The sequence below is a fragment of the Anthonomus grandis genome, chromosome 4, assembly GCF_022605725.1.
Source record: "Anthonomus grandis grandis chromosome 4, icAntGran1.3, whole genome shotgun sequence".
NCBI classification, from domain to species: Eukaryota; Metazoa; Arthropoda; class Insecta; order Coleoptera; family Curculionidae; genus Anthonomus; species Anthonomus grandis.
In genome coordinates, this window is record NC_065549.1 from 9,719,618 (window position 1) to 9,740,200 (window position 20,583).

A 20,583-nucleotide genomic window follows, 5' to 3' on the forward strand; every position below is an offset into this window, starting at 1 on the left:
CGAAATCGCCCGCTAACAGATAAAGAACTAGATTTAATAGAGGCCGGATTATTAGACATTGAAGGACTCAGTGACAGCGAATTCAATGAAGATGATGGCTTTAATTTTGATCCTGAAGGTATATTACTTGGAACTAGTATATTATATAATATGCGTAGCATATATACTTTTTATCTTGTAAAATTACAAGCAATGAGTGATGAGGAGGAAGAGGCTGAACCTGTTCCCAGCACACCTGTAACTCAACAACGTGAAGAGACTGAGCAGCTAGAATAAGCAGAACCTAAACCTGTTCCCAACATAATGGCAAAAACTCAAAACACAAAAGTCGAAGAAATCCAATATAGAAGACTATTTGGAAAACAATGGTATTTCAAAGAAAAATGATATATTCTGGTAAAAAAATGTGCAGTATATCACTCCACCGATAGAGTGGCACGTTAGAGAAGAAGAACCAGTAGTTCAACTAGAAAGCCCAGCGTTTTTCTTCTGTAATTATTTTGCAGATATTTTTCAACCCATGATGGAATATACAAATCTTTACGCTGTTCAGCAACAAACCCGCTTTGTTCCTACGACGGTTGAAGAACTAAAAACGTTTGTAGGATACATATCATCATGGGTAATCTAAATTACCCAAGAATTAAGTTATACTGGGACCATAAATTACAAATTCCACTGATTTCCAATAATATAACTGTTAACAGGTTTTATAAATTGCGACAACATATTCACTTCGTGAATATTCACGAAAAATTGGACAACAGTGACAGATTTTGGAAGGTGCGTCCATTATATGACGCAATTAGGAGAAGATGCCTTTCCCTTCCATTGGAATCAAAATTGTGTGTGGACGAGCAAATGGTGCCGTTCAAAGGCAGTTTGAACGTCAAAAACAAACCCAAACCATGGGGAATTAAGATTTTTGCGCTATGTGGCAGCAGTGGCATCTTGTATGATTTTATAATATATCAAGGATCTACTACTGAACTTGACCCACAGCAACTTGATGTATTTCGTGCGGGTGCTGCAGTGGTACTAAAATTATCTGAACGAATCTCGCACCCTAGGGTGCAGTTATATTTTGACAACTATTTTTCAAATTATAACTTACTTCAGTACCTTAGAAATAGGCAAATATATACAACGTGCACAGCAAGAGCTGAAAGATTTAAAAATCCGCCATTTTCGTCAGATAAGGATATGAAAATAAAAGGTCGAGGTTGTTCCGAAGAAATTATTGGCGGGGATGGGGAAGTCATAATGACAAAATGGTACGACAACCGGCCAGTTGTAATGGCATTAAATTATATGGGAGTTGGTGATAAAGACCAGTGCCGGCGATGAGATGAAAAAGGGAAGGACTATATTTACGTTTCAAGACCACAAGTAATAAATAACTACAACTCTAACATGGGGGTGTTGACAAGGTGGATTTCCTTATTACCTTGTATCGGACATTTATTAGGTCTAAAAAGTGGACTCTGAGAATGTTTGCTCATGCCATAGATATGGCATGCGTAAACGGCTGTTTGGAATATAAAGAAAAAGTTGCTAACTTGGGTGTGGCTAAGAATGATGTCCTAGATTTGCTTCACTTTAGAGCCTATGTTGCTGAGGTTTTGATCTTGGCAGGAAAAACATCTACTAGGAAGAGGGGGTGACCAGCAGCTGATAGTCTCGGTCCTTCAACGTCCAAACCATTAAAAGTAAGACCAGAAATTAGACCAGTGGCCGAAATTCGTTTGGACAGACTAGACCATTTGCCATCCATTGATGAAAAAGACTTTGCATCTAGGTGTAATGAACCAGGCTGTAAAGGACGGTCAAGAATTTTATGCCAAAAATGTAACGTTCACCTGTGCCTTACAAAAAAAAGCAACTGTTTTGCAATATATCTTACAAAGTATTATTTTTTTGTTTTAATTTTTCTTTTATACCATTGACTAACAATGTACACAAATGTGTACATAAGAAAAAACTAAAAACAAACAAAAAAATAAGAAAACTGTTTACGTCAAAAATTTTTAAAAATATTAAAGAGTTGATTTACAAAAAATCAATTTTTTAAGAAAAAAAATGAAAATTCATGAGCGAAAGGGTTAAAATATAATTTAAACAGGTGGTACAAGTTAATATTATAAATGATATTTTTCTTAAAAATATAATAGTTTTTTTAAAGTAATAAATTTACAAATGGGATAATAATGAATAAATAAAATTAACATAAATAAATAGATAAAAGACATTAATTTTGTAAAACTTGAGAAAAAAAAGAGGCAACCAGAATACGTACATATATATTATTTAACATGGTAAACAGTTATCACAGGAAGGATATTTTAAGTATCTATAAAAAAAGTCTGTTTATATCGTAATTCTAGAAGAGAATCATATTATTTTAAATTAATTTATGGTTTAATAAATCAAAAAAATCACTGCTAAGATGATAGTATTTTCTATTTTTGGACCGATGAGATATAAAATATTTTCTTATTTGTTTTGGATTACCAATTATTTAAAATCACTATTGAGGTTGTAAAACAAAATAATTTTTTGTTGATTTCAAGTAAACGGCTCATTAAAATCACTAACGAGATTTTTTTTAAAATATTATGTAGGTGAAAAATAAATATCAGCTTCTCACTGTTTCTCGGATTCCAAGCCTTTAAAATCACTGCCAAGAATAAGTATTTTATGATTTTTGTTGAATTATTAAATTGCTTAAAAAAGCTTAAATAACCAGACAAATGTTTGTTTATTCTGAATTATTAAATCTGTAAAATCAGGACAAATATTTTTTTGTATAATTGACGCCAATTGGAAAAATATCACTGTTGTTCTCTGACATAAAGAAAACAAGATGTGATGATTATTTTTACTTCTGAGTTACTATTTTATTACTTCAAAAGGACAGAAAATAAAAAAAAATATATTTATGTCTGGGTAATATTTTAAAATTTTAAAGTCTATCTTTTTATTTTTAACGCGATATAAAATAAATTAAATATTTGTTTTTCGGCATACATATAGTAGAAAATAATATAATTTTTTATTATAATTTCTGTGACTTCTATGACACACCAAAAAAATCACTACTAAGTTGATATATTTTTTATATTTTAATATCGACATAAACATGGTCATATATTATTTGCATAATCAAGTATTTAAAATCACTGTTAACATATAAATTTTTAAATTGTCAACTCTTAATAAAATAAAACAATATTTTTACTTGTTTCGAATTTCAGAAGGATCATAAATTTAATGTCAAAAAAAAGTTATTTTCTTGATTCCGAGTAAATGAAATATTAAAATCACTAATAGGATTTTTTTAAATACCTTAAGTAGATAAAAGAAAACACCTTTTCACTGATTTCCGGACTCGAAGTATTTGATAATTTTTATACCAAATAAAAAAGCCTTAATAAATGGACTTTATAATAAGTCAGGTGGTTACTGGTTCCAAATAATTTAGCCATTTTATTCAGGTCAGTTGGAAAAAAATACAAGTTTTGTGGTCTGACAGATGAGGAAATAAGAAATATTTTTTTATAAATTTGCGATTTAACCAGGAAAATCTGTGATGTAATAATTATTTTAACCTCTGACAAGACCCTATAATGTTGAATTTGACTTTATCGTACAACTGGGAATTTGATATGATTTCATTAAGAATTTTACTAATTTGTTGCATCCATTCCTGGCATCTTTTTTAATTAATGGCGTTATTTTACATGAAGGCCAAACTTCTGGATATACCGAAGATTATAGACTAAAATTTAAAATAGCAATAAGAGGTTTTACCAATAGGTAGTACATCAGGGTTAATAGATGAATTTTACTGAAGTTTTTTAATGACATTTGAGATTTTTCTTTCATTACATAATCCATTGCAAAAGTAATTTTTAATTGGAGACCTTAATAATGCATAAATTGGAAACAAACACAGAATTAGAATACTTTGTAATCATGTTTGAAATATTTTAAGTGCCAGATATAGAATTATTATTATAAGAAATATCAGCTGTTAAATCTCAATTACCCTTAATTAATCAAAATGTTATGAGTGTTCTTTTAAATTTACTTAAATATGTTTCTTTTTAAGCGACCGAATAATTTGACATGTATACAAAACTGGAAATCCTTTCTTAATTTGGGTATACATAGAGACACACTATACTAAAGCATCATTAACAATTCCATAATTAATAATTAAATAGAACATCTCAGTAAGTATTTTTATATAAAAAGTACATTTTCTTAAGATGTGCTTCTTTTAAAATTGAATTTAGCATTTTTTATTTGTTTGCACTACTTATCTTATCATTAAGGCTAATAACAACAGACAGCCCAGGATGCTACTTATATTAATAATAATACTTAATACAATATGATATTAAAAATATTCATATAAAATATGACACTGACACACACAAAATTAAATGTTTTATGTCAACATAATGGTAAAATCTAAGATAAACGTCAACATTATAGTTAGGTACAAAATAAACAACTACAACAAACATAAAATCAATGTGGTCTGTCTAATCTCATATTAGACATAAAATCGGGACAACTACCAGCAGCCAAAATCACACCCTCACAGCCATTCTTGCATGGTTGTGTAGAATATGCAGGATCAACAAAAGGACACGGAGAAACACGGTTGACCTACGAAGAAATGAACACGTTAATCCATCTAATTGAAGCATGCCTGAATTCCAGGCCACTATGTCCATTGTCAAATGATCCGACAGACATTGACGTTTTGACACCAGGTCACTTCCTTATAGGCAGACCATTGGTAGAATCTCCAGACATAATCACAACAGAAATAAACTTAAACCTTAATGAAAGATGGAAGCTAATTCAAAAGATTAAGAAAGACTTTTGGAAAGCTTGGACCTCAAACTATCTAAATCAACTTCAGCAATGACAATTGGACTGACAAAAAAGAATCCTTAAAAATTGGAGATTTGGTATAAATAAAAGAACAAGATATAAACCCAAGCAAATGGCCACTAGCAAGAATCATCGAACACACCCAGCAAAAAACAGTGATGAAGTTAGAGTAGTTACACTGAAGAAATCTGATGGAAATCCAATAAAACGACCAATCCATAAGCTAGTTCGTTTATTAGAAAACAAACCAAGCGAACAGGATCCAGAAGAAAAACCGCAAGAACCAAAATAATGTAAAAACAATAAGACCAGGCTATGGAGAATAGCCTGGTCTGATGATAAAAAATTGGACAGCCGCTGATTACAGTATTCATTATCCACAGCCTGAAATTTACATTGAACAAATTGGTTAGGCAAAGATAGACAGAGGCACATTTAGAATCGAACTGAAATTTGGGAAATTGAAGATAATCAACGATACCAAGAATGTGAACAACTCTATATCACAGCTTTGTGAGAGGGCAAGGGAATTAGTTCATAACACTCAATGTATTTCGCTAATTCATCATTTGCAAGAAAAACAGCAAGAAATTGAATGGATGAACAATGGAATACAGCAAGTAACTGATCACTATCTTCAAAAAAGAGGATTAGTTGGCAAGATACTAACTTCTCTTTTTGGAGTAAACGACGAAGTATACATGAATATTGACGAACTAGATAAAAACCAGAAAGAATTTATAAAAACATCCAACCATCAAACCAAATTCATGCTACATGCATTAGCAAAATTCAGTGAAACAGAACAGAGGATTAACAATCAATTGAGACGAAGCCAGGAAAAGATAGACGCAGGAATTCAAGCCATCAATGGAATGCAAAACTGGTTTCAGAGAATTGACGAGAATAAACTAAATATACAATTCTTTAGTGCGTATTAATTAGTACTAAATTATATTGAAGAAGTCACAGAATATCACCGAAAATTATTAGACATTCACTATCACCGAGGCCAAATATTTGAACTGATCTCACCAGCTCACGTTAAGAAGACAATTCTTAACATATTAATCCACTTGCCATTAAATATACAAATGATATCATATCCAATATTTCGAAAAGAAGTCAAGCACAGCAAAGAATTCATCCACATTTATGGTTATTTCATGATCACAGAAGTACGCAAGTTCCTTCTGATAAAGGCAACGCCAATTCCAAACATCAAAACGATTATTGGAGCTTCAGCATATTTAACGGACTAACAGCCATCGACTACATCAGTCAATCCTACTTTCATCTAACTGAAGAAGGATTAACCAATTGTTTTAATACAAATTACCATACATACATATGTACGCCAACTAGAATAAGAAATATTGAAACCAGTCCAGACTGCATTATAGATGAGATGTATCGGCGTACTGAAAATACTTCCTGTCCAGTCACAAAAGTGACAGTTCACTCAAGTATTTGGAAACAACTCCATGATTCCAACACCTGGATGGTTGTTACAGAGCATCAATTGAAAATTGCTATAATTTGTGATGGCATAAGAGAAGACGTACTGGTTAACCAAACTGGTATCATGAAGATAGCCCAGAGCTGCCCAATCAAGACTAAGAAAAATGTACTAATACCACAAAGAAGAGACACAATAACCAACACAACAGCAAGTACCTTGGTTCAACCTGTCAATTTAGACTTAAAAACATTGAATACAACAGGGCAAATCAAGAATATTGAAACTGAACCAGTGCTCTACCCATTTGACTCTATAAGCGACCTCATGAATGAAGAAACAGAAATAGAATATCAGCTACAAGGAACAAAATGGAGGCAGATCCACCACCATATGACGACCAATAGCACGGTAATATCTATATTGGCAATTATCACACTAATAGCTTCCGCTTATGCCTATTACAAGTGGAAGTCAGCCAAAAAGCAGCCAATACAACGAGAGAATCCAGATGTGAAAAATGGAATCCAGCTTGAACCCCTCCATTTGTACAGGAGCGTGTCAACCAAAGAAGATATCACTTTGTCGAGTGGCCAGAATGTCTAATCTCATATTAGACATAAAATCGGGATAACTATACAAAATAGTTCAATAATAATTATGGTAAAAAATTATGGTCAAGACTAATTCTAATACATAGAGTTACAAGATTTTCGGCAACAATTTCAGCATTAATATTTTTATTTAAGGCTAATAATATACTTCCACCCTGCCATTAACCCGTAGCATACTGTCCCTGTCTTTTCCAAAAACAATTCATTCAAAATTAAATTCTTCATTATAAACTGAATTATTTAGCCATGTTTCAGTAAAGCCAATAATATCACTATAATTATTAATTAATATGTTTAACTTTACGTCATCTGGCTTAGTTGTGAAATCTTCACAATTTTGATAATAAACCTACAGTTTATGCAAGTAATTTCTTTGATAATATTTATATTTTCAAAACTTCAGCTATACATTTGGAGTTTCGTTATTGACTGCTGCGTTATTGTAAAATCATTATTAAAATCAACATTTGGCTCATTGTCGGCTTCTCTATTAGACTCGAGTCTTGAGGTTTAGGTTTATTTGCTATTAGAGATTTTATGCGTCTTATTATTTTATATAATAATCAAGAAACATTACGTTTATCAAACTTTTTACCCATTACTATTATCAATATTAAAAAACATCACATAATTTTTAGAAAATTGCAATGAAGAAAACAGATTTTTACTAATTGGTTTAAATAATTTGTGAAAAACTGTTGAAATAATTATTTTGGCACTTCAAATTATTATCAGAAGTCAATAAGGAACTAAAACAATTGCCAAATAATTAAAATGGTCGGCGGTCAGGCATCCAGGGTGGAAAACCGCAAGGGAAAACACACCCTACAGAGGCTACTGACCTGCACTTTTTATTGAATAAAATAGGATCTGATACGGACATGACCCAAGTATAATTATAAATTATTAAAAATTAAAAAGTGTAGAATAGCATGTGAATATCAAAACATCCCTTTTTACCTTCCATGCCATTAAAAAGTGAAACATACCCTTTTAAATAGATATTTCATATGTTGTTTTCCCTTTTACGCTCTTACTGAAATATTAACTTTCACAAGAAAAACTCTTAGCTCCAAACGAATTCAGAACCCTCCACCGCAATCCTGTGAACCTTTCATCCTTCGGCACCCCTAGAATCAACAATTCGGCCTAAAATTTAAAATCACTCCCCTTTACCATCATACGTAGTTGACCTACTTCCTGGCAAATAAATCGCGAGGTGGCTTTCCCTTGCCCTTGATTCCCATGCGGCTGCCGTTTTGTCCCGATAAAATCGTGACTCGCTCCCACTGGATATGTAGGCCGTGGCGGACCACTGCAAAATGGGTCATCCTGAATCTATAAAATTTCCGATCTCTCTTGTTGCTTGTGTTTGGCGTATTGTCATCGAGGGGATCATGAGGGTGTGTTTTCACGAGGAAGTAACAGGTTTTGACTGTTCTTATATTGGAACTTTTTCATGCTACTATTACCTGTGGTTAGTGGTTAAACGATAAATATTGGAGAGGGTCGGTTGCTTGTTTTATTTAGTCGTTAGGAGTTGTTTACTGATCATTGTATTTGGAGGGTGTCAAAGTTGAAATCCTTTTTATTTATTTAGGTTTCTTATTTTGTCCAACAATAATATAGACAAAGAATCCATATCCTCCAGTCACTGCACCTTACGTTATATTTGCAACAACTGCATTTTGTCATTTACTTTCTTGCTCCGTAGCGCAACAGCTCTGGTAAGTCCTTGCTAATGCAACAATTGCCCTCCATTTGTCTTAGTCTTACGTAACTTCTAGACTATTTCTGAATCCCATTTTTCGAAGGTCTGTGTTATATTATCACGCAATCTCTCTGGCTGTCTTTCTACGTCGTGCCCTACCCATGTTAATGGGCAATGGGATTCAATTCTATAGTTCCACGTATCCTCGATACTTTCTCTCGAATCTTGGAATCAGGTCTTAATTTCACACCGTGTGGGTTCAGGTTTCGTAGCCATACATTACCAGAGATTTTATCATAATCTGGTACGCTGTGATTACGTAAACTCGATTGTTGAAATATGCCTGTACATGAGTGATTCTATTGTAGGTAAGGCATCGTTCATATTGCTTTTTTCTGTGAAATAAGGGCTATAATTGAGTCTATGTTTGTATTCCAATAAATAATGCCACACCTTAATACTTAGTGAAAATTAGCAAAATAGACAACATTAAGATGTTCTAAATTTAAATATCCTCTTAAGAAATAACAGGCAATTTTGAGCTTCTTGAAACAGCCACCAATAGCTACATCCAATCAAGATTCTGGTTGACATGCATCTCCTAAAATCTAGTGCTATTTCACAGTTAGTTAATAATATTTTCTCCGAGATACTGCTGTTTTCTTATTTTGTGCACAAAAAATCGATTTTCTTGTTGTTTAAAATGAAATTATTGTTTATAAACCAATTCTGGACAGTTTTTAGTCGACCAAAGGAGACATGGAGAAGCTCTGAAAGTGTTGAAGCTACCACAAGAAAATTTTATTCATCAGCGAAATTTACCAGATGTGCTTCATCCAAATTCAAGTTCATTCATATAGAAATCTTCCCATCCACCCAACTACTCAAAATTTCTTCAATGAAGTCATAGGTCCCAGTTTCAACAAATCTGCCACTAAAATAACCATGCTGTGAATGATGTATAAGTTTTTCAGTAAAAAAGAAGTGCATAAGCCTTGTACACGTGGCAGTTTCAAATATTTTTAAATCAATTATTCTTAAAAATATTTTCTAATAATAAAAAAATAATTTCAATTATTTAAAAAAATATTTTCTATAATATTCTGTACTGTTCGTTAGCCCGTTCTAGTTTGGAGTATGCTAGTTCCGTATGGTCTCCATTTTATAAATCGCTTATTGAAAATATTGAGAAAGTCCAAAATAAATTCTTAAGAAATTATTGTTTCTTCCTATTGTTGGAGTTAAGGCGTAATAATTCAGACTTGTGTATTATTTTTAAATTAATATCTGGCATAACTGATTGTGATTATTTTTTTAAAAAGGCTGAATCTTTGGGCGCAAAAATTGACTAGACTGAAAAAACTCTATGTAGATTTTGATAGTAGTTCTTATGGACAGCATAATCCTATAACTAGAATGCAACGTTCTTTCGATAGGTATAATCTTCACTTGCACGTTTCTTTTAGCAGTTTTAGGAGTTCTCTCAAATTAACTAGTAACTCGTGAATTTAACAGGTTTCTTTAAATTAATTTGTAACATTGATTTATGTCTTACTATTATCTAGCTTAAGTTGTATTAATATTAGTATCTTTTTTATTATTTTATTTTTGCAAAATTGGTGGATACCGTTAATAAATAAATAAATAAATAGATTTAATTCTAGTGAACTTATAAACTTCATATGGTTACTGTTCCTTTTTTTATTTAGCCTTTGACATATTGATAATTAGAGGTTAGGTTATTTTACAACTGTGACATTTCCCCTTGTTAATATACTAAAGCTGAGTTTACAGACTACAATTTATGTTTAATTTTGCGCATCTAAATTAGTCCAGGGCCATATTAAGGCAAGATTTGGTGTATCATTCCACGAGGGTACTAAAACATGTGGCCCTTACAGGTATATATATACATATTCGGTTAAGTTTATTCACACCACACTCATAGGCTAACTGGAGGCAATTTAAATCCCTGATATCTCTTATGTCGAAAGCCACCCTTAATTGGTAAATCCATAACTTAATATACACCAAAATCTTATTTTTCTGTATGAGGCTTGAATACATTACCATTTTCATTTTCGCTGAAAAACGGTATAATTATTCCTACAGATCATCAGTGTACAGTGACGCATCAATGCTAAAATGAGCGAATTATAGTCATCGTCAGTCATAAAATGAATGGATAAATCAACTTTAACACTGTTATGCTATGCTATGAAATTGAAGGTAAGTGTATGAAAATTAATTCTCACTTATTTTTTGTGACAATAGTCGGTACTATTGATATTAAAGAAATTTTTTATTGTTGTACCTCGGTAGGACAAAGTTCAAGATCTAGACTAAGACAACTTGCAAGCCTTTATCAAGAGGACAGTCCCACTCAGTTCATGCATTGGGAGTCAAGGCGTAAAGGTTGGTAATTCTTCTAAAGTTGGCGAAAAGGCAGGTTTTTATAGGCATATATATTTTGAGCTTCACTACAATCTACCAAGTAGGTACAAATTAATTATCTTGGATAAATAACTATAGATTCAATTTATTCAACAAATTATAGTGATCGATCCTATCAAAAACTTCTTGAAAATTGGGATATATAACCAGAAACCGGGCATTATTAAATTATGGCAAGGCAAGACAAATTGGTAATACAAGATTGGCCTCTGAGAACAAAAAATCAATATCAAAGGAGTTAGCAAAGTAGAAGTTGCTTCCTATTACCATTCTAACCACGGTGAATTTTATTGAAGCCGGTATAGGATTGTAGACTCTATCAAACGTCTACACTGGTGCTGAAACAATTGCTAAACTTGAAGATCGAGTCACTCCATGCTTCCTGATCCTTAGCTTAGCCTTCACCTCTTAATCACATTAAATTAATTTAACATAATATTAAACAAACTCCAGGAATTGAAAGCTTATTTCTGTTTCCCACACTCAAAACAAACCTGAACATTAAACTAACAAATGTAAATTTACCTAGTTGCTAATTTTCCATTGAGAGCATCAAGCTAAATACCCAGATTCAGTTCCAGGCCTCCTCACGCGTATTACGAATTCAAACTTGGTCAAGGCTAGGGCCATGGGAGACTCTCCCCCTCCCAATATTTTCCATGAAGTCTGGAAATAATTTTTTTGTCCAGAAATTGCTCGTGTCGCCCCATAGGGCGTCGGTGGTAGAGATCCAGGGTATCAATCAGGTGGCGGGAAGTGCGCAGGCGTCCCTCACAGGTACAGACCCCGGCTGCCATCTCAACAGGTAGTGTGAGGCCCGGCATCTTTCGGTAACAGATCGGAGCAAATCTGTCTCTAAATTCGACTCGCTCTATTATAAGTTCCGACGGGGAATTTGGCTCTTTTGTCGCGTCAGCTCTTTATTTTGCCGGAAGTATTTTTTATTGAACAGGGGGTTTGTATTCATGGTTTTTTTTGGGGAAAGCGTCAGATTGAAAATGTGTATATAAAAGGGTAAGTTTTTTAGTTATTTGAGCTCTTGTTGCGGTCTTATAGAAGTAGCTATAAGCTTAAAAAAAAATTATAACTGAATGTTTTTAAAATTTTTGTCGGATATAAATACTTTAAAAAACTTTCTTTTTTCATGTAAAATTTTACACTTTTTTTTTCAATATTATTTAGAATAAGACAGCGAAGATAAATTTAATTACTTTTTTTTGTTCACAAAAATTATTTTTTACAAAAAGTTTAGTTACAATTAGTTATCTGTTTTGTTATATATTAAGTCACGATTTCAGTAAATACCAATATAGAAAAAACTATTTCATACGCTTAATTTTTGAAAACGGAAATAAAATTTAAAAGACTTATTCATGTATTGAGAAGAAATATGACCTTAAATCTTTAACGATCTCTTTCGTTATATTTAATTTAATCGTTATATTTAATTTAAGTCCAATTGAATCGGTCATTTGAGAAACAGCACATGTCACTTTTAAACCATTTTACAGAAAATAAGAAAAACTAAAAATCTCAAAGAATGGATTAAAAAATTATTTTTAAATAATTAGCATTAAAAACTTGTTCGATTTCGGGCATAATACAATAATATTTAAACCTTAAAGTGCGCGATATGTGATGTTTCTGAAATGAACATAAAAACTCAGAATATAAGGATATATTTTTATTGAATAATACGTCAAAAAAACATAAAATGAAAAACAAAACTAATTAATGGTCTTCATTTTCAGTTCTCGGCCAATTTATTATCTCTGTATAAAAGCCGTGGTGTTCTTCTGGAATGTATGCAAAAAGTCGCTTCATGTCTTCAAGTTTTTTTGAATTTATCGGAACCTTTCCTTGTGAATAAGCTGGTTGTTGCACAGGGGTAGGAAGTTGTAATAAGTTGGAGGTGGCAAGTCTAAATTTATGGCTTGTAACCCCGTCTATAAAATTAAACGCCTTAACTACGCCAGGTTCATTTGAAGAATATCTAAAATGCGTAAAGTCTGAAATGTGTATTTTTGGTCCCTCGGCACACCTCTACCAAGAGATTCAATGGAAAAAGTGTTTTTTTTATACAACTTTGGACACCAACCTTTACAATCAGCAATATCTTCAGTTTTTGCAAGTTTTACAAAATATTTCGATTTTTTTCTTGAATTGACGATCATTTCGACGTATTCCATTATTGAGTAGATTCTATCATCTCTTTTAATCACTCGTTTAATGGTTGCAAAATTTCGATCATTTGGTAAACAAGAGTGTCCTCGTCGTGGAAAATACTAGTTAATGGTTTCGAATCGCTTCGTATGCACCAACGCCATTAAAAATCTGATTATAGTATGATTTTGATTCTGACCACTGCAACTGTCGGAGAAAATATGTAGATATTTAGTCCCGACTGGAATTTCATTTTGCAAAAAGTCTAAAAGAAATGACGCTACTTCGTTGGGGCCCTTTCTTGCGATACCCTCATGATAAAGGTAGAACTTGGCTTTCTGTTTTCCAGCTGTCTTAAATAAAAAGTTTCTTGTACTGGAACCAGTGGCAATTGAAGGTTCTGCATATAATCAAATGTTATTACGACGGTATCATCATTTTCGGGATTTTGGGAAATTTCAGTACAGAATTTTAGTTTGTTATAAAATTTCTTAGCTCTGCGTTTATGCTCCATTAATTCCGCACCTAGTTCTTCGCATTTGCAGCAGGTGTCCACTTGCGGTCATCCAAAAGAGACGAAAAATATTTCTTGAAAGATTTCAAGTAGAACTTGTATTTTATTATGGTTGACGGGTTCTGTATTTTAAATAAATCGTGCATAATTTTCACGTTAAGTTTCTCGTCAAGATAATGTCTTCCTTTGCTACTATAATGTGAAATTTTCGTAGGAAAGCTCCCGATATGATCCTCAATCTGGCAAACTATATTTCCTGGAATTGCATTTCCAGAAATACACTTGCCTCTTTTGTCATTAGGATGTTTGCCCTCTACAAGTAACTTAGTTAGACGTCGAACTCTAGCAGGTGTAATTGCGTGAATGTTAATAAAAGCCTTTTTGCACACCACGATTCGTCCAGATAAGAATGTTAAAAACTATTTAAATGTGTAAGATTTCGGTTAAGCTCGCCCTATATTCCTTCGCCTTTTAACTTTGATGCTTTGGCGAGACATTTACGCTTGTAAATATGCATCCTGCTCATTCTTGGTTGCCAAAAGCCTGAATTTTTGAAGAATCTCCTGACGGTCACCTTCGGAACATCGGTTATAAGACTTTAACTTACATCTACAAAAAAAATATACTTAACAAAAGCTAACCTAACCTTCAAAACCCGTAACAACTTACCCGCGGTTTTATATTCATATAATATATTCTTTATCAATATATTCTTCACCCTTTAGTCTAGCATTTTTTATTATTTCAGACTTGTATAACTTTCTTTTACCCTTCTTGTTTGTTAAAATAGTCTGAGCACTATCAGAGTCACTACCACTTGTTGACGGCATGGTTTACAAGAACAAACAACAAAACAAAAAATAGCACTACTTATAATGCTTTGAGGAAGAACACATGTCACTGACTTGTGTTGTTAATAAACGGAATCGAATATTAGGAGGAGAATAAAATCGTGCGAATGTTATCGGACAAGTGATGTTACTGTATGGAAAGATGTATTTACCCTTAAATATTGCATTATCGGTATAAAATCAAAATGGCCGAAAATATGACATGTGTTGTTTCTCAAATAACCGATTCAATTATTCTTAAATACAATAATTTACTTGAGGTATAAACAATTTTTTATGTCCACAAAAGCTAAGGTTTTATCTTTTGACTTTTAAGCTTGTTTTTTCTTTTCAACCTGATTTAGCAATTTATCAAAATTTAAAAGAACGAAAAACTTATTTAATGAACCAATCAACCAACATTTCGGTAGTTAAATATAATACTATATAATTTATCAAGATAAATAAAACAATATAAAATTAAATATATAAACTACATTTTTTCATTTCTCATTGATGCTTTTCGGAACAATTATTAAAAGTTTTTTTTTAATTTATTTGATTTTGATATGTAAGAAAAAAAATAATAAAAGTTACTTTTTTAGTAGTTGTGATAAAATACTTTATTTTATCACATATTTATCACAGGTTGTGATAAAATACATTATTTAATATAGTTCCAAGGGTAAACTTTATAGTGATTAACCATTTAAGAACTCTTTGAATATTTAAACTTAAAAAAATATGTGTTTAAGGCTAAGTTTTTTTAAATACAAGGAAATTATTTAATAAAATTATGTGTTTTATAATATTTAAATTATTTAAATGAAAATACTAATAACACTTATAATATTCAGGACAAAATTCTATCTAAAGCTAAATTTATAGTAATTCGTTAGTCAATTTCTGTTATTGGCCAGGAATCCTACTGGCCAATAATTTTTATAGGTGGCTAAATGAAAGAAAATGTACTTGGTTAATACTAAAGAGGTTTAATACTAACCAACCGATTTATTTACAGAAATTACAGCTTGAAAAGAGTTACCTGTTTCTACAACGTTTCACTATCTTCTACAGGTTTTGCATAGGAAAATTTGTAATAAACACGACTTTTGATCAATTATTTTTATAAGATTGATATAGTTCCACTTCATTTTTTTTAATAGACCCCTAGCAGCACCAAATATTATATAAATATTAAAAATCAAATATCTACTACGTAATTAATTGATATTTAGAAAATATTACCGTCAAATATTAATCCTGAACTTATTAATACAAAGGAAATAAAATTTTTAAACAAAAATTATATTTGCAACGAAATAAAAAAACGCATATTATTACGGTCTCAATACTTTGATACTTCTGGAATTTTCGGCATCTATAGAAATTAATAGATGCTGTGTTTGCGGGTAATTTATCTAAAAATTATAAATCAATACATTTTTTAAATTTAATCTTTTTATTCAACGTACTTAAAGACATAAAAGAGTAATAAGAATGTATAGTCAAGCACTATCATTTTCATATTATTTATATGTAAAACAGTTATTAGCCATTTGACCAATTCTAGAGTTAGTATAATTTAAAAAAATTTAATGGTATACAGTGAACTCCGGTTATAACGTACCCTCTAGGATGAATAAAATTAGTACTTTATAACCGGAGGTACGCTATAAAAGAAACCCATAAAAATAAATATGTAAAGATTTATTTGTTTTAATTAAAGAACTAAATTAACAAAAAATACATTTTAAGTATTAAATACAAAAAAGATATAATATTAATATGTAACATATAACATTGAAATAGGATACATATACATATGTAAACAAAATAAATCTGTACTATTTATTAGTTACGATTTTTTTTTAAAATAACGTGTTATTTTTGTTGATTTTTTTTACACAATTTGAAATTCTCGATGTGCTTCTCAACTTTTAACGAGGCTTGTAAAATTGTATCATCAGATCCGTAATCAGTATATTGTAAGAAATTCGTAACAGTTTTAATTGCACAAAGTGCTTCACAATAACTTGGAATGGGTTCGTCCACTGGTCCATCATCATCGCCGCTTTCGTTATCAGAACTTAAATCATTCGTTGAACAGTTTGATTCTATAACTTCGGCAATAATGTCGCAATTCGTTAAGGTCTCCGTTGCTACCAGATTATCGTCGATGGTCGTAAAATTATCTAGTTCAGGAAGATATTTTTCTACAGTAGTTACGTCTTGGCAGTGATTTTGCAACCAATAACTTAGCAGAATATCCCAGTCATTATCATCATCAACACTTTTATATTTCTCGTACCACTGATTCAGAGGCAAGTCATCATCTGAATCAAACTCTTCGATCGATTTCACTAGACCAGCATGTCGAAAGCAGTTTTGAATCGTTTTTTGTGAAACCTCATTCCGCATTTATTTTTATCGAGTCTAGAATTGTGAGATTGAACGTTTCCTCACTATCCAATGCTTGAATTAGGCGATACATAAAATATCTACGGTAATAGGTTTTTAGGCATTTTATTATGCCTTGATCCATTGGTTGTATGACAGAAGTGCAATTGGGAGGCAAAAATTCTAATCTGATATTTGTCAGATCTACATTCTTTGGATGAGCTGCACAATTGTCCACTAGAAGCAATATTTTTCTTTTTTGACGTCTTCGTTTTTCATCACACTCTTTCAAATAATTAATAAAAATGTCTGAAGTCATCCATGCGTGTCTATTCGATTTATAAATAACAGACAGGTTTTTAATATTTTTCATGCACCTCGGTCGTTTGTATTTACCAATGACAAGAAGTTTACATTTTTTACTACCTGTCATATTTGCACAAACCCAAACGGTGTATCTTAGCTTTGATTGTTTGCCTCCCACACACTTTTCTCCTCTAAATTTCAGTGTACGGTCTGGAGTATCTGGTAAAATAGTCCGGTCTTATTGCCATTAAAAATATCTTCACAGCTGTTATTTTGTGCATTACCTGGCCATTTCTCGGTTAACCAGTTTACCACAGCTTCCCTGCTAACATCTCCTGCTTCACCGGACACTTTGCCGACATTGATGTTGTGACGAACTTTAAAACGCTCGAGCCAACCCGTAGAGCACTTAAAATCTCCACCGTGTAATCCCTTAGATAAGTCTTCTGCTTTTGCTTTTAAAAGTGGTTCACTTATAGGAATATTTTCGGTTCTTCTCACCTCAAACCATCGAATAAGAGCTTTGATTTATTTTCACTTGCTTGCTTGATTTTTTCACGATTGCTCCAAATTGTAGAAACTGTTGTTTCTGCCATATTTTTTTTCTCGCAATTTCCGATTTGTTAATGCCACTTTCAATACTTTTAATGATGTCTATTTTTTCTTTCAAATTTATAGCTCTGCGCTTATCCGTCATTTTACCAAAAAAACTACTAAAACTCGCACTCGCACAATAACACGCAATGTCCAATCTAAAACTACCGGTCATCTGATTTTGCATGTTCTATAAAAATTCTCAGAGTCGAGAACTGGAAATCCCCGACAGAGGTGGAAAATTACTCTGCTTATAACGTACCTTTGTATGTTACAACCGGAAAATTACTGTCAATCGGGCAAAAATATTGAACGTTATAGCCGGAGTTAAAATTTTAGTTAGTACGTTATATCCAGTAAAATGACAAGACTATTTGGGCGGGTTCCGAATTATAAGTAAGTAATAACCGGAAGTACGTTACATCCCATGTACGTTATAAACGGAGTACACTGTATTTCGTTATGGTGATATATTGAAAAAATATCATTAAAATATCGCTACCATGTTTTTATGAAATGCATTAATAATTTTAGATTCAAAAAAAGAAAGAGTAGAACCTATAACATATCAAATTGTTGTTAATATTGAAAATAAGTAGTTTTACACAATAGTAGTACTGTCCATTCTGCCAAATTATTTTCATTCTCTAATTTATGTTTAAAAATATTTAAAGTTTTATCAACTGAGACATTAGTGAAAGGAACGTCAAGACCAAAAGATCATGTGGATTAAAAGAAATTGTAGAAAGAACTGTCATGAGCCTTTAATATATGAATCAATCAGAGTTATAAGAGTATAGAGAATATAGAGAAGTATTTAAAAGATAATATGCAAGAAAGTGAGTAGGAGAATTTACGCTAATAACTGTATGTTTTAAGAGTTCATTTAATGTATGTAATTAAATTTTAATTATTTAAATAAAACATCATAATTTTCTTTTAGAATCCTCGTACTAATATTGTTGAAGATAAATATCCGTGAAATGCCTTTAAAATAATCTCTTTTCCGCAACATTATTTAATGTATTGAATCTGATCAATTTAAAGTTTGGATATGTTTGAAGAATTTCTTATAAATTAAAATTTCCAGCAAATTGTCAAGATCTTGGAAACCGCCAGAGGCGCGACCTTCTAGATAGTACCATTAAATTCAGAAAATCGAGAATATAGAAAATAATTGTGGATTTATGAAAATTGATTTTCAGTCGTTTTCCAAAAGTTGAGAATTTTACACTTTCCGGAACATTATTTTCCTTGATTATCTTTTAATTATATCTTTTATCCTTTCATTGATTATAAAAATAGTGAGTTAAAATGGGGTCTAAGTAAAGTTTTATAAATTATAGCACCATTTTTAAACATTCAAAATTAGCATCAAATTATTGACGATCTCGAAAATACATAAAGGACCTTCCTGATAATATCATTGGATTTGAGAGATTGAGATTATAAAAATACAAGAATCGAGCGCTTAATTTTTTCATAATCATTTTGCATATTGACTAATATTTGTATATTTGTAAATTACTTTTTAAGTAATTTACAAATAGCGCTGGTAGTTATAGATTAGTTTAAGACGTTAGCAGAACGAAAAATTTGAGGCCATAACCATATCCGAAAAGGTCCTAATAAAATTATTCTTGAAGGGTTATTACAGGTTTTCTAAGGAACAAATATTGCTTTCTTGGTTATAAATATGTTTTTAAATTTATTTTTATGATTGTATATGCTTCTATTGTTTAGGATTTTGTATATCTATTATTTTTTTCAAGACTTTCTAGGTAAAGAGTCTACGTTTTAGCCTAAAATTCTCTCTAAATTTCTAGCCTAAATAGCTTATGTTACAAAAGCTATTTAGGCTAGAAATTTTAAGTATGCCTTTTTAGAGAGGATACAAGCAGTAGCTCACACTTTTGCTTATGAGGTTTTTTCTTACTCTCTTTTTTTAATTCCAACTGAGAGATTGCCTTACTACATTTTTTCAGACCGAAAAAATATTTATTTCTAATTTTTGGCTTTTTCCTTTAGGAATTTTATAGGTTGTTTCTTTGTTAGCTGTGAATTTCTCGTACTACAAAAATAAAATAGAAAATGTTAAAAGTTACACGCATATATAAAGCTATAAAGCAGAGTCTTCGCAGGTTTCTCCTAAATTATTTTTCCTATTAAAGTTTTAAAACTTGATAGCATGTAACTGATAAATTTAAATTAACATAGGAAAAAAATTATTTTTTTTCCAACTGTCGACCCTTTGCTTGATTACAGCATAGAAAGTAATAACTATTAATTCAACTTATATTATTATAGTTCCTTTCAAGTTAGTCTTTCACGTATTTAAGTTCATTTAATAAGCTCATGCAAAGTATTAGTTTTAATTTAACTGTCTGGAAGGATATTTCAGTAATAAATGATTAAAATCCATTTACTAAAAGCTAAAAAAAATATATTTTTTTAACGAGTGCCTTGTAAGAAAGAAAATAATTTGTCTCTTATTTGCACGCTAATATTCTTAATTCTAGTAGTAAAAATTTTAAAATTATTGATTAATGAGTTACACTGAAGACCATTTCAGTCTTTTTTGAAGAAACGCTTAAAATCTATTTACTAAAAGTAAAGAAAATGGAATTTTT

General features: G+C 31.4%; 2 protein-coding genes across 2 annotated transcripts in view; both read left to right on the forward strand.

Annotated features, from left to right (window-relative positions):
* Nucleotides 1-618: 618 nt before the first annotated feature.
* LOC126735209 (piggyBac transposable element-derived protein 2-like) lies at nucleotides 619-1,347 on the forward strand. The gene has a single exon (XM_050439160.1). The coding sequence runs from the start codon at nucleotides 619-621 to the stop codon at nucleotides 1,345-1,347; it is 729 nt and encodes a 242-aa protein (XP_050295117.1).
* Nucleotides 1,348-12,047: 10,700 nt separating this feature from the next.
* LOC126735304 (SCY1-like protein 2) overlaps nucleotides 12,048-20,583 on the forward strand; it is a 185,261-nt gene continuing 176,725 nt past the window's right edge. Inside the window, exon 1 of the mRNA XM_050439254.1 lies at nucleotides 12,048-12,160. The gene's annotated coding sequence lies outside the window, so the exon portion shown is untranslated. The remainder of the gene's footprint in view (nucleotides 12,161-20,583) is intronic.